The following is a 15908-nucleotide window of genomic DNA, read 5'->3' on the forward strand; positions in this document are numbered from 1 at the left end:
AACAATCCTGTGTGCTCCTTTCTCAATCCGAGCTCTCTTTCCCTTCCACTGCCCCAAGGTAGCTGTACTCATTTTGTCTGTATCATTTGACTGCATCTGTTTCCTTTTCGAAAGTCCAATAAAAAACTATTAATTAAAAAAAAGCAGATACATTTTTATTCATGCTCTCAGAGACAGTGAAGCATTGCACTTGTTTGTTATTCCATACTGCATGTTGAGATACTTATCTGCCTGTTCTCTTCAGCGTGACTTTATCTATTTTAGTTAAAAGAGCCTCCGCTACGAGTAGTGACAGGACAGTAATAAGGTCACAGATAAGCACCCAGCGAATGTATGTGTAGTCATTTTACCTTGTTATTCCTTCTAAAGGTAAGGGGCACATTAGGACACAGAAGCAATCCTTGGGCTCCTGTGCTTTCTCTCTCTTTCCCAGGTGAATTGTCCACCACAAAGAGAGACAGATTGAGTCATGCAATTAGGTCCTGCTTGTGAGACGTTGCTTAGAGGTTGCATGCCTTACGGAGTTTGGCAACTGAACTTGAGGCTCACTCTTGAGCTCCACTTCTTGTCCAGAGGTTACACACATAGCAGAAGAAAGCATGAAGCCTCAAGCCTTTCTTCCTTTCTTCCTTTTTATGCACATGTGTGAATTGCCCTTAGATGTGCAGAATCAAACAATCTAAAAGTCCCCTTGAGTGCAGTCTGGAGGAAACAACAGTCTCTCATAAGCTCTATTTATGTTAAGGCCTTTAGACAGGACACTTACTCAGCAGATTACAACCAGAAAAGAATATTCCATTATTTGTTCAACACCCAATTTGGGATACACTGGTATAATAATGCCCTATACAGTATATAGGGCATTGTACCAGTGTAACCAAACTGAGTGTTGAACAAATGTATTGCTAACACAGAAAGAGCACCATAGGAGTACACTAGGAACAAGTCAAAACAAAGCAGATATATACTCTGTCAATTGCTTGTTGTTACCTGTATAGAAATATTCAGGCAAGTATGCTGATTGTACTGTGAGAGTCTTTGTTTCGTTCATCTCTCTGGTCTGGAGAAGCACTGAGGCAATGGCTTGAAAATTGCTGTTGCATGACAGAGCAATCAAAAGATGGAGAAGCAGTTTTTTACTATGCTCAAAGACTTCAGGGCGGTAATGGTCAAGGCCTAAGGGAAAGCAGTTAATGGCAATCACTGAATATAAAGTATAAACAAGTTAACAAGTTCCAGATATAGCAAACGATCCACATGCCTTTAGTACAAAAACAGACAAAATACAGGGTGTGCTTCCTCTTCAAATATCTTGTTTGAATTTAGTACCAATGAATTTAGTACCTGTGAAAGCTAGGCTTGCACCATTTAATCTGTTAGATAATCAATTAAAAAAACTTTTTGTTTGACTATAAAGCTGCCCTTGATTTCTCAAACAAAAGGTTTTAAATATGCACATACATTATTTTTAACAGAAGTACTAATACAGCATGAGCTATTGGGAGCCTTGGTTATTGAAGCCAGGTTATAGAAAGGCACTCCAAAATCCTGGATGAGCCAACTCAGGAGGTTTCATGTAGATCAGGGCTGGAGAATCTCAGGCTCAAGGACCAAATGCAATCCTCCAGATCCTCTCTGTCTGGTCCACATCCTCCTCCCTAACCTTGCCCCTAAGCAGACCTGCTTTGTAGTCTCTTTATGTGTTTTTGGCTGGCTGGAATGTGCCCTTGAACTTAGATAATGCTTCTGGCTTGCCTGGATGGAAGACAGAGGTTGAGTGCCAGTGTGTATAAAGCGAACATTCACATCTGTTGCTCTGTTTGCTGTTGCCCTACCCACCACTGGCATGCGGCCCCCTGAAGATTGCCCAGAAGAGAATGTGGCCCTTGGGCTGAAAAAGGTTCCCCACATCTGTTGTTAGAGTGTGGGGTATATAAGGTTGAATTCTCTAGAACACAAGGAAGCCAAGGGCTACCTGCTAGAGCCATCCAAGTAGGACTAGAACCATGGAAAAGCATCATCGCCTACTCATGAGCCAAATAGTTGTTCTAGAACAGGTGTGGGGGACGTTTGGCCCTCCAGATGTTGCTGAATTGTGACTTTCACTCTACCTGTCTACTGGCCATGGTTGCTGGGGCTGATGGGAGTAGGGGTTCAGCAGCATCTGAATGGCCACAGGTTCCCCCACACCTGCTCTAGAGTGATATGCTGTACTTTTGCAAGTATCTTTTTTCAATTCTTTTCCTAAATTATTTCTGAGATTATTTGCATCATTCCTGACTGTTTGGAGCCATGGGAGAACAAAGATTCCAGCATAAAGTAGCAGTCTGCTACTGTTTGATGCTGCTACTTCCCTGGCACTCTGATTGCTTCTTCTTCATATAGTATATTTTCCAGTTTGCCTTGCTCTGCAGTTGCAATTGCTCTTGGGACTGGACTCTAAACACTACTTGTTTCAACAGTACTCCGGCCATTCTTCTGAGTGACGTGATATCATTATGCATGTATCATTAAGCCAAATGCAGACCCCCCTCAAATTGGGTACTCTTTCTAGTTTCCCCTTACCCTCATAAGTCTCCTTATTAATTTCACTTTGATTCTGTCCCTGCCCATCTCCATAGTTTGTGCCAACCAGAGGTAAGGGTTGTACGACCTGGCTCAAAGAGGTTTTTGAGGGGGACAAAGGAAAGGTATGGAACAGGCTGGGCAACAAAAAGGGAGAAGATGGATGGAATTTGCAGGTTCTATGGCTCAAGTGAGAACTTGGGAGAGGACCTTTCCATTCAATTTATCCTAGAAATGCATCATCTGTGCAAGTTGCTGGGGTGGGTGGGAAGAGAGATTAATTTTTCAACTTTGTCAGATTGCTTCCTATTGAAGGATGACCTGGGGCAACCCAGTCAGATGGGCAGGGTATAAATAATAAAATGTTGATGATGTCCTGGCATGTGTATATTGGGGCATGTGACCTAAAGAAAGTGTGTTTTTTTAGAGACAGGTTGTACTTGTGAATTAGTCACACACACACACACACACACACACACTGTTGGGTGGCCCAGTTGGTGATTTAATCCTGTCAATATGTTTCAGAAATATCCAGTACGTACTTAGAACCAGGAGTTCCTTTACCACAGAGACCATGAAAGTATTCAGAGTAGGTTAATTCCCTAGCAGGTTGTTTTTTTTTAAAAAAAAAACATCCTCAAAGATAAAACGAAAAAAATCTGGTGCTGGTCAGAAAATGTCAGGCTGTCTGCTCCTGGCAATAAATTCAATTTCACTTTGAAGAACTATGAGTTGAGAAGTTCTGTTTCCTAACCTCCTGTGAGCATAGGCCAAATGGTTTATGAAATATAATATTTACTGATACAAGAAGAAAAGGTCTGGCTAACGAATTTGCATTTAGTGCTTGCAATTCCTTCTTTCAAACATTTATTTGTATGGTGTGGGGTTTTTTTGAGGCTCATATCAGTGAAAGGAATTGTCTGGGAGCAGGGTGGGGCTAATCTGTTGATAACCATCACTCCATTTCTCTCACTCCTTTCATGCAATGCTGGAAAGTGGGGGGGGGGGGGCGAACGAGGTGTTTGCAGGCTTTTTCAAAGGTGTTTCAAATATACGCGATTTCACTTAAGCGTGTGTCTTGGACGTAACCCCCGCGTAAATGGGGAGTTGCCTGTATTAATAACTAAAGAAAAGGAAGGATTCAATGTCACATTCCTCTTATCATTCTGTCAGAGCAAACATTTCAGCTTGCTGGATGGTCTTCCCTCTCCTTCCTCTGTGTGCTGTTTCTGGAAGTTTCTTCTCCTACAGAGCCACCGGGGGGGGGGGCGAGTAGTGAGAAGAGGGGGCCAAGCCCCACTGTACAAGTGGAATAAGATCTCAGGACAGTTCACAGTCCACCACTAGGACTCATCAGTTGAACTTCCTTCAGAGTCAGTTAAAAATTTTACATTCATACATTTTGTACTTCTATGACGAATAAAATATCAAATCAGCTTCAGGGGGAGGGAAGAAACAATACTTCTCTTGAGTTTACCATGTAAACTGCTGCTTTTCATAAAGTTAGAGAGCAAAAAGTCGGAGGGAATAGAGTAGCTTGGGCAGAGCTTACAAAACCCCAAACATGCATTTCTGAGATTAGCCTCTGATAAAAATGAGAATACTGAAACAAAAGCCTGCAAATGAATGAAGGTGGAGGGAGACCATGTAATATGGAGCGTCATCTGCATTAGGAACTCAAATTCAACTTCAGTTCTTGCTTCTTACCTAAGAAGAGAGCGTGCAATAATAATGGGAGGTGGAGGGCCCAATCTTCTCTTACACTGTGATCTACAACCATCTCGGTCATGAAGATGACAGCAATATTGCACCTGAGAGGAAAAAGAAGATGAACCAGTTCAAAACCTGCAAAGGCAAATGAGGGGGAAATGGCAAAAAATCACACAATAGCTGATCAGAGAGTACCAGGAGTTATCTGAGGCGCAATACGGTCACCTAAGCAATGGTGGATAAAATAAACACAATGTACTTGGTTGCATGGAGGCACTGAACATTAACACACACTGTACTAATGAGGTGAAATAGTAGAGGCATATAGAAGAATGTTCTATAGAACCAGTATATAGAAGCATTCAAGGTCATGGTAATTATGCGGCCTGCTGCATTGATCTGGTTTGATTAGTTGTATTCTTTCAAATGTGATGGTTATGTAGTTTAACAATATTTGTATTGCTTTAACCAGGTACTGTAAACCATCATGGCCTCTTCAGTGAGGGGTGGTTTTAAAGATGAAGCAAATGGATATATTTATTCTGAAACTTGACACACTGACAACAACCCAAAACTTGGCTAGGGAACAGTGGTTCCATCACCATGTCTGAAGCCCTGTCACTCAAGCCAACCAGGACAGAAAGGAGGAGGGTTTCATTCAGTCTTTTGCTACCTTTGAGTCTGTAGGGCCTTGTCAGGAGACTGCAGGGCTTTGGACCCAGCAAGGCCAAAGCTGTTTAGGGCTTTAAAGGTCAGCACCAACAATATGAATTATGCTCGGAAATGTACTGGGAGCCAGTGTGGATCTTTTAGGACCAGTGTTATATGGTCCCAGCGGCCACTCCCAGTCACCAGTCTGGCAGCAGCATTCTGGACTAGTTTAATCTTCCAACATTCAGTTTTACTGCATGTTCATGAGTTCTAGTGTTATGTTATTCATGTTACCTTGGCATGTGAACTTTTGGGAGCATGTATTTCTTATAGGTTCACCCTGATAACTAGCATGTGAAACCTTGCTGAGAAATGCCAGGGCCGTAGTCCTCTGCCCTGCCATGACCTCGACCCACATCAGCTCTGGCGTGGGGGAGGCAAACAAGTTTCTGACACAATGTCAGCAGCTTTCTGCTTTAAAAAATGTAATTAATGTGATAACAAGTCACGATGTCTACATTTAGCCTCGAAATCAAAATGAAATTATGCCTGTCAGTGTAGATTATATAAGAAGGTAATTTCGATATAAGAAAAGCACACAGAATGTGACAGGAATGCATTAGGCTGGAGGGTGGGGGCGCAGGGAGTACAGATCCTGCTTTTTAAATTGGGTTCTTCATCATCTGTCTGAATCTTAAAGCAGAATCACAAATTAATTCTCCCAACACAATATTCATGCGCCTATTTCACTTTTGTTGGGAAAAGTGACACGCTACATTTCTCTTACAGCAAGATAAAGATGGTTTCCAATGCAGAACATGTCAGAAATGTTTTTAGGACTATTCAGATGTAATAATGTAGTTAGGAGACAGTGGGGGCAAACTGTTTTGTAAGACAGCTAATGTTAACATCCACCTTACCTGTGAAGTGGCCCTCGTGGTGTAATGGTTTCTGGGAGGTAGTCGACAAGAGGTGCCCAGCACCCTCCATTAAACGGCATCGGCAAGGGTTGCGGCTGTTTGGTCTCCACGATATTCAGTAGCCAACTTGTGTATGGAGACACAGGATCATCTGCAGAATAATGTATTATGATAACTTATTATGTGGGGAACCTGGTGTTGTTCCGACTTTGGATATTTCAGTGCAGACAAGGCAAACCAAACACATGCCCTTGGCCTTTTATACTGAGATACAGTCATGCCTTGGTTTTCGAACAGAATGCATTCCGGAAGTCAATCCAACTTCCAAAACATTTGGAAACCAAGGCACATCCTCTGATTGGCTGCAGGAGCGTCCTGCAGCCAATCGGAAGCCCCGCCAGACTTTCGGCTTCCGAGGCAAAGTTTACAAACCGGAACACCTACTTCCGGGTTTGCGACGTTCGAGTTCCGACTTGTTCGTGAACTAAGTTGTTCAAAAACCAAGGTATGGAGAGCTCTGTATTGCTGGAGTATTTCAAATTTTGTTTGTTGATTTGTCTTGCTTCCTTGTGGCCATAATGTTTTCTGAAAACTGGTACACAGAAAGTGTTTATGGCTATGCCAAATCAATGGTGACGTTTAACAAACCTTAACGCAGATATGGCACAAGTAATAAGAATGCAAATTACATTCTACCACTTGAAGCACAATTCTTTTTGGCTTTTTTGTTTTTAAAGCAATGAAGGATGCTGATCACAGAGCTTCAACTACCCAAAGAACTACAAACTCTGCACAATCCTGCCAAATTAAAAAAAAAATAGTCCCCTTGATTTCAATGGGAGATATTTAAGCACATGCTTAATGATTCTGTTGAAACCAGGGGGACTTGAAGAGAGCCTTGACTGGATCATGCCACATCACTCACAAAATGTAATGTAAACAAATGTCAGGCCATACTTTTGTCATCATCGTAAGATCCTCCAGAGCTATTGCTGTATCTTGACTCCAGTCGATTATGTGCTCTGATCACATTGCTGAACCTTGTAAAGAATGAAATAAAATGTCAAAATCATAATCTGGGCTCAAGAGGGATTATTCTGTAGGTTCTCAAAAGATCAAACTGACAATCAACCTTCTCTGAATAACTGGCTTACTTTGAGGGAACTTGGGTGGTAGCATTCTAGCAAAACCAGATTGTAAAACTGACAAAGTAATGCAACAGAAAATTCTAAACCCCCAGGTGTGTTAAAAGATCTTTGAAGAACTGTACCACGAAGACATTTTGCTGATACAGGACACATTGCCAAAGAATTATGACAAATGTTTCTCTAATCTTCTGATTGGACATCAGTAGTGGGATCAAAAAGAAAAACAGTCTAACATGTCACCCTGCTTTTGCACTCTTAAATAATTTCTAGCAAGTTTTTGTGCAGAGCGCTTGGTAGGTCTGTAATACACAATTTATTTATTCACACTTGAAGGAACGGGCAGGCAAATGCTGGATCAAAGAGAAATAAATGTTGTTCTGAATGTTTATGCCATGCTTTTGAAATTTCCAATTTAAACAATACTGCTACACATGTTTTTGTAAGGAAAAGGAAGTGTGTGTTGTCCAGAAGCAAAATGATTTATTCGGCAGTTCTTTATGCTGTCTCTTCTGTTGATAACTCAATCTAGGTCAATCTATACATACTGTCTAAATTACACTGTTCTAATCACTGTGGTGTCTATTTGTTACCAGGTGTACGTAATGGAAAAAAATATTTTAGTCAATGAGCTGAAATCTTGTATTCAGAAGTAACACTGAGCTGAAGTTACCAAAAGCCAATTTTTATTTTTTTCCATTTAACTTACAAGCAAATATGATTACTGTCTTATGTGTGGCCAATTTCATTGCCAAACAGATAGGCATCAGACCACCCAAATTTGGTATTAGAAGGAATTATCTTTTAAATTTATGAATATGCAGTTTGCATCAGTTGCCTGATGGACTTCAACAGATGTACTGTGAAATGCTCCAGCTGGATAATCCAGCCTTACTAGTTCAGGGAATTCATGTTTGAGAAAGAGACAGACAGACAAACAGGTTTTGATTCAGCAGACTACAAACCTTTCATCTGTTTCTTTCACCATTCTGTTATCTTCAATGTCAGGAAAACTATCTTGGCCAGCTACTACCGTATTACTGCTTGAAGTGGTTCCTGTACATGTAAAACAAACATATATTTACATATATATAAAAACCCACATAAAGTACTTATTCAAGTTTGAAACATACAAACAACCAAAACAACCAAGCATTGGACAGCCTGGTGTAGTACAGAAATAATAGACTATGAATGTACAGGATTAAGTCAACGCCACACCACAATCATCAGCCTCTCAGAATATCCACACATATTACCGTACTTTGGTATTTGTGTTACAAGAAAACAGGTATAATGAAGTGTTTCCCTTTTGTACTCCCCACTTCCATTCATTCCCTGTAATGAATGGGTTATTAGAATGGGAGGTTAGGCTTAGCGTGCTTCCTGAGCCATTGGAATGGCAAGGTCATATGGGGGGGTGCTTAGTTCCTTGAGCCCTGGGGGAAGCCATTCTTGAACGTCCTGGCTCTGTTTCTACTGGCCCTGGTGTTGTAGCATCAGCTTCAGTGGGCTCCAATCTCCTAGCCTCAGGGTTCGTGGCCCCCCTATCACCAGCATCAAGCTCAAGAGTCAGGGATGTGGTATGGCTCATTAGCCGGTGACACTTTAGCCTCCAACTCAATGTCCTGATCACTGGTGGATTCTGGAATTATGGCAAATTGACTTGCAGGTATTATACATTTCTTTGTTGATGAGATAAGGGAGTCTGAGAAGCAATAAGGGAGGAGTTGAGCTGAAATTTATTGTAATACTCTGTTCCTGCTTCACAATATCGCGTTGCAATTTATTAGACGGGGTGCTCAATTCTTACCAGAAGCGGCTGCTGAGGCCTTGTTGCTGGCAGTGAAGCGATAGAACGGCGGATTGTCACAATGCTGAACTATGGGGTTCACTGGATCTGTTTGCTGAAGCTCAAACAGAAGTTCTTCCATTGTTTGAATGGTGTTGTTCCGACATAAATAGATGGCAACTTTTTTGATCTGAAGAAAAAGTAGTATTTAGCAGCCTCTACAAACTGTAACTTAAAAATTCACATTTTAAGTATAATAGGCACACGTGCATCATTTTAGCTTTGAAAGGATCTAAGATACACCCATCAGAACTATGCTGATCTACATATCCAATGGGCCATAAAATCTGTCTACAGTTAGGGGGTGACCCAAATAAAGGGAAGTATGAAGAAGATCATGGATGCAGAAATTTTTACCTATGGAAGATACATACTTGGAAATGCATTATGGCTGAAAAGACAACAGTTGTTTCATACTTTAGCTGATGACGTCCGTACAATATTAGGGCTTGGAGTTCCACAATTATATTTAGCATTATGCTCCTACTTTCCTGCAGTATAGCATCTGAATTACTCTACAAACTGAGATAATTTAATTTATTAAATGCATAAGACTGATGCCAATAGAAGCATATCTTTCTACAGACAACTGTTTTGCTTAATAGGAACAATGGCTTCAATCCTAAAATAAAGTTAAGGGAGTTTAAGAAAGCAGCCACTGATCAGGTGACCCTGTCTGTCCTTGGGACACTTACAGGGATACAACCCATCTTTGGATGTCTCCCTCTCACTCAGAGAAGTAAAATTTCTCATCCCCTCCATCATTTCAGCTGCCAATGTCCTGCAAATACCCACTCTGGAGGGTCAGATGTCACTCCTGAAGAATGCAGGATGGAGCATGGAGGGGAAGGAATGAGGCTAGGAGATGGGAGATTCAAACAGCATCAGACAGAAGTCCACCCAATTTAGTGTGATTTTTTCCCCCTACCCTCCAGCAGTTCTCTGCATCTCATCGCACATTACCCCCACCTCCACAGAGGTTTTCAGAGGGACACGAGGGACAAAGAATAGGAAATTTTCCTTCCCTGAACTTATTTGGGTTAACTCTTCTTAGAATCCAAGCCAATACAAGCTTTTTAACTACTGTATTTTTCCGTCTATAAGACGCCCCGATGTATAAGACGGGATTCCAAATTAAGAAAACACCCCTCAGCACTACCCGTGTATAAGACGAGCCCCAATTTTAAACCTAATTTTTGGGTAAAAAAAACCCTAGTCTTATACACGGGAAAATACGGTATTATTTTTTTAAAATCACTTACATAAGGTAAAAGGATGGTATCGCTGCTGACCCCACACAAGCTTATGAGAAACTGCAATGTTATTCTCAGGTTGTTGCTCCATTTTTCATTGTTGGCTAAAGCATTCCAGACATTCTCCATTTCAGGTCCAGGGACTTCATCTCCATACTGCATTGCAGGGGCAGGAGGTGCGGGGTGGGGGGGGGACAAAAGGGCAAGCTTGATAAAATGGCCAAAATACAAGAAAACTAAGAGATGCAATGTCATCAAAAATAACTGTTGGGTTGTATTCAGTGCAAGCCAAGTTTGACTAGTGTAGCGGCACTTCTGTTTCTTCTCCACCCCCCTCTGCCAACCCAAATCTTCCCCAGAAGCTCCCCCAACACTCTGAAGCTGATTTTGAGGGTGCATGGGGGCACTGGCGGGAAGAGGAGAAATGCGGAAAGTTTCATCCGGCTACTGCAATTAATTTGCTCTTGTCTAGCGGAATGGGAGCACTGGATGCCCAGCAACTGTATCAAGCTGAACCATCACAGGTCGAACAACAAAGCAATATATCTTAAACCAATATCTATAGCACCAGAGGTAGAAAATCTAACCAATCAGGTCAAACACTGGCTTGTCTAAAACTACAGAAAAATACTAAGAAAGCCAGTGTGTTGAAGCAGATTGGACTTAAGGCTGGAGAGACCCAGGTTCAAATTCCTGGGTGGCCCTCACAAGGCTGTTGTGCATGCAACCTTCAACTTGAAATATGGGGGAAGCATGCAAAAATGAACCGTCGCTCAAAAGCAGTACTGGATTTCATATTTAAAAGCATGTTATTTATTTATTTGCTTACCTTAGCAGTCATGTACATCAGATTATTAAGCACCAGCGATGTAGCCTCTGGAGAGCCCCAGCCATTTCCCTTCAGTCCGCAGGTGACAGCTATTTCCCCATCTTTCTCCTTTATTTCATCCTCTGGGGTGCTTGGGCTTGACCCTGGGAGAAGAAGCCTGCTGTCTACAAGTTCAATGTTGTGAAGCCACGGCAGCAGGTAGGTGAGCATGATTTGGCGCCCATTTGGATGTGTTGTTGGGAACCTCTGACTCACTTCTATAAACAATGGGAAACAAGAGCTCATGGAATTTTAGTTTCACCAACTAGAATGCAGCATTATTCAAATGCAACTTGTGTGTAGGGGACTTCCAGGCTGAAGCAGGGAAGTGGGGCTGGTCTCTTAACCCCACCCCCAATGCTGCATCACCTTCCTCCAAGATCCATGCATGGAAAGCTTTTTGTCTGCAAAGAAAACCTTAATGTAAGAAGAAGCTGCTAGATCAGACCACTGCCCTGCTTAGTTCAGCGTCCTGTTCTCACAGTGGCTGACTGGAAGAATGCAGAAAACCCACAAAAAGGACCCAAGTACAAGAAGCCCTTGTGGTTTTCAGCAACTGGTATTCAGAAGCATGAGGGCCACTAATTGTGGTGGTAAAGCATGGCCATCGTGGGCTAGAAGCCATTGATAGCTGGATCCTCCATGAATTTGTCTATTCCTTTTAAAGCCACCAAAGTTGGTGGCCATCACTGCCTCCTGTGGCAGTGAGTTCCATGGTTTAACTATGCACTGTGTGAACAAGAAATTTCTTTTGGCTGTCCTGAATCTTCACATGTAGGGCTTCCTTTGCAAATGATATAATTCCACACCTGGATGTCAGAGGAAGGAGACACAATGCTGGGGCTAAAGGCATGGACCTCATCCTGTCTCAATGCCCTACACATAACATGCATGAACAGGTTTTGCGGCATTCAGTCAAACCACCTGCCCTTAAAAGGATCAAAAAAATGATGTTTTCAGGAGCTTTTTGTTCTGTGTCTAAGTCATATGTGGAGGAATATATTGAAGCACAATATATTGAAGCACAATATATTATGAAGCACAAAAGCATAGGTGAACTGATTTCATGTTAACATCACCACCTGAAAAGCAACGAGACTAACCACCAAGTAAAACAAAGGAATTAATATTGAGTTTACAGACTGAATTTTAAAATTCTGTTCAGCAATCAGAAAGGGTCCCTGACTACGTCACTTTGTGTTTTAATTGTCTGTGTGATATGGATTGTTTATTTGTGGGAGATTTTCTGTTGCCCACATGTTTTGCTCTTATGCTTGCTATAACCAAATACACAGCTGTATATGCTCCAACTTTTTAGTGCTTCTATGCTTGTTTTGCTTTCATATGGAAAGTCTTCATAAACTGTTTTTAAAGGAAAAAGGAAAAAAGAAGAAGAAGAGAAGAGTTTGGATTTGATATCCCGCCTTTCACTCCCTTTAAGGAGTCTCAAAGCGGCTAACATTCTCCCTTCCCTTCCTCCCCCACAACAAACACTCTGTGAGGTGAGTGGGGCTAAGAGACTTCAGAGAAGTGTGACTGGCCCAAGGTCACCCAGCAGCTGCATGTGGAGGAGCGGAGACGCGAACCCGGTTCCCCAGATTACGAGACTACCGCTCTTAACCACTACACCACACTGGCTCTCCTAACCAAGAGTCTTCCTAACGTATCGCACAGTGAAATGACACGTACAGATAACAGATAAGTAAAAGCAATAAAAAAAATAATGCTAAAAGTATCAAAGCGGGGGGGGAGGATGAGATGCATATTAAAATTTACCCCCAAAGTATCAAATTTGTTGAATATGTCAAGTTACATAAAACAAGAATGTCAAAAATGCTTCACAAAGAGTTATTATGCAACAATGTGGGATACAGAGATAACCTCCAAGTGATCACGGAAGTGGGAGTTCCATCCTACTCAGGAGCAAGGCAAATTTAATCTGCTTCCCCAAGAACAGGGAATTTACTAATTCGCATTTATTTTTTAAAAAATCACTAGAAGCGCTTACCTGAAAAGAGTGGAAGCGTGAGCTCAGGGTACATTCTTGCCAGTTCATAGGACAGATGTGCTAGTGAGACGCTGTACAGCGGCGGCAATGGGCCGTGAGTCCCATAAAGTATACTGCCAGGTCTTTGCTCAGCTACTTTCTTTGAATAAACGAAAAGCTTGGTCTCCAAAATCTGCAGGCGAAGATAAATGACAAAAGCGGCATTACAGGTTTTCAAGAGCATCTTAAAAGAATCCAGTTGCCAGGGTATTAATCTGTACACACAGCCTTGCATTTAGGCACTAGCCTGGTAGCCGTTTGCAACCAGGAATTATGCACAGGCAGGTTTCTTGGCTCCACTTGTCCTGCCACTTCATTTGGCTTCCCTTTTAGTGTTAAAAAGGGAAGCTTCTTCTTCCACAACCAGAAAACACAGTGGGCTGGTGGAGAGAATATGGATTGCGCCATTCCTCTCCTACTCTGCAAATCCACTTGGTAGAAGGCTACCCCTCTTCCACAGCCAACATGGAAACACTGGCTATCAACCACTTGGAAGGCTAGTAAAAAAACAATCTGTAGGCTAGAAACCTTTGTGGGCTTATTCATAAGGCTGATCAACTATACTTTTCTTTTTTCAGCTGGTAGGGGTTAATTGGCCCACTTCTCAAGACCTAACACTGGGGTTGCTTCTCTCACCTGTTTCCCTTCCCAATCCTATTATGACACCGAAAACCATCAGCCAGATCAGTCAAGGCTTTGTCCTCAGCCAATGGCTTCTCTTCCCTCTTTGATCTCTTGCCTCACCTTTTCCTGTCACTCTGCCTTATCCATCCCAGACTGCTTTGTACAAACCATCACTCCCATGCACACCACACCGGGCTACATGCCCAGGAACTCTGTGCTCTTAAGAGACTGCCCAGCGAAGTCCAACACCTGGTGTTGCTGTCCAAAGAATATTGTTGCAAATGAAGGGTCAGCCCTCTTGTACAGTACCCTCCCTCTCCAAGGCTGTTTCGTGTGTCCCAGTGCCACTGCATTATACCTTGATATAAAGGATTTTGCCATATTTCCATTGTAAATTTGTTAAAGAAAAAAACAAGCATGTAATACATTGGTAAGTGTACCGGAGGCTAAACAGGAGTTTGCTTTTCCACATATGGTTTTAGAAGATTTTTTTAAAAAAATATTTCATACATGCCTGCATGAGTTGCATGGAAATTTCATAAATCTCTCTATTTGTGTCAGATGCTTTAAACAGGACTAGATTTAAAAGGGTCACAATATCAAAATGGTAGTTCCTGAAAAAAATAAACAAATGTTTGTGATCATTTTTATTCCAAAGAAAAGTTTTGTAATAATTTTTTTTTTGGCAAAAATATGCTCAAGGAAACATATACAGTACTAAGAATAGAACAACGAACTATATCAAACACCATTAGCACGAATGAAACACAAAATATGTAAAATTACTTTTTTTAAAGGCAGATCTGAAGAACAGCGAATTCCTAATAATATACAAACCTAGTTTATTTACAAATGCAAATAATTTGCATTCTGAGCTGGGCACAGCAATCCTAATGAAGGGGGAGATAGAGAGCAGCAAATCTCCCAGCCCAAACAGGATGGAAGGTGGGGTGGGTTTATTGGGGTTGATTATTGTATTTTAATATTTTGTTGGAAGCTGCCCAGAGTGGCTGGGGAAGCCCAGCCAGATGGGCGGGGTATAAATAATAAATTATTATTATTATTATTATTATTATTATTATTATTATTATTACGCTAGCTCCAAGCTGGCCTATCTTAGGGGTCTCAGCCTTGGGCTCCTCAGATAATCCATCGTGCTTAGGATCCAGTGGATTACAATTCTCCAATACCCAGCCCAACAGGAGACCTGTTGGTAGCAGCTAACTGCAGTAGAGCTGAGGCACATGCCATAGCCACTGAGCTAGCAGCTCCCCTCTCCACTGCTGGAGGATGGCAAATAGGGAAATACACAGCATTCTAATCTCCTACCCAAGCCATCAACTATAGGGTGGGTAGGACTGCAGCCCAAATTTCTATACACTTGATACCCAATACTGCTTTTTTCTTTTCCACCTTCTACCTCGCACTGCATTTCACAATACACAGAGCCACCTGCCTCCTACCACCATTAACTCAAAGCACTCATAAAGTAAATGATGAATCAGGTGCCCAGCGTCAGGTACGCAGCTTTCAGCTTTGCTCCATCTAAGCAAGCTGATTCAAAACAGGCAGAAATGCAAGGAATGTCAATACATGGAGGACAGCCCTGAGGATATTGCTGGGGGAAGAAATGTACGGAGGTGAGCTCCCATTTCATTTGCTGCAATGCTACAGTATGTCGATTTAGCCATTTCTTGTGATTAGTGAAATTCCAGAGTACTTTTTTAATATATATAAATCATTTAATATCACAACAGAAATGTTGCGCCTCAAGCCTAGGAGCCAAGAAGCTTATATTAAGGTTTAGTGGAACAAAAGAAATCATGATTAAATGACAGCTACTGCTATAGCTTAGATCCAGGGGGAATCTAACTTGCTTAAAGAGAACTATGATATGAAGGGTTCACATGCTGAAACAAAAAGTCTGAAGAGGATGGGAGAAAAATGATCTTGTTAGTCAACCCTCAAGTTATTATTTGGTTGATCACAGATCACTGGCTCTTTTCACCTCAGGCAACTATCCCAAAATAGATTGTGAACTGCAACTGAAGTTTTGGTGGTGTAATCAATGTGAAATTCCACTCGTGCTGCCTCTTTGATCATCTACTTTGTTGTATTTTATTTATTATGTATTTATCCCACCATTCCCCCAACAAGCTGAGTATAATGTACATGGCTCGCCACCCCTTTTCTTTCACAACAACCTTGTGAGGTGGGTTAAACACACCCCAATCTTGCCTGTTCCCTCTTCCTGCCAATAGTACATACTCTCC

At 41.8% G+C, this 15908-nt stretch overlaps 1 protein-coding gene across 9 annotated transcripts in view; it reads right to left on the bottom strand.

The window, feature by feature from the left end:
- The window catches only part of FRY (FRY microtubule binding protein), a 192863-nt gene that overhangs the window by 47311 nt on the left and 129644 nt on the right, over window positions 1-15908 (bottom strand). For all 9 annotated transcript variants that reach the window (XM_081909290.1, XM_081909288.1, XM_081909289.1 and 6 more), the window contains 10 exons: window positions 14150-14249; window positions 12973-13144; window positions 10926-11182; window positions 10106-10252; window positions 8805-8973; window positions 7957-8047; window positions 6804-6886; window positions 5847-5997; window positions 4273-4376; window positions 991-1176 (listed from right to left, as the gene is read on the bottom strand). In XM_081909290.1, the coding sequence (XP_081765416.1) occupies window positions 991-1176; window positions 4273-4376; window positions 5847-5997; window positions 6804-6886; window positions 7957-8047; window positions 8805-8973; window positions 10106-10252; window positions 10926-11182; window positions 12973-13144; window positions 14150-14249 (1460 nt within the window). The remainder of the gene's footprint in view (window positions 1-990; window positions 1177-4272; window positions 4377-5846; window positions 5998-6803; window positions 6887-7956; window positions 8048-8804; window positions 8974-10105; window positions 10253-10925; window positions 11183-12972; window positions 13145-14149; window positions 14250-15908) is intronic.

Source organism: Podarcis melisellensis (assembly GCF_964234715.1).
Source record: "Podarcis melisellensis genome assembly, chromosome: 4".
Lineage (NCBI taxonomy): Eukaryota > Metazoa > Chordata > Lepidosauria > Squamata > Lacertidae > Podarcis > Podarcis melisellensis.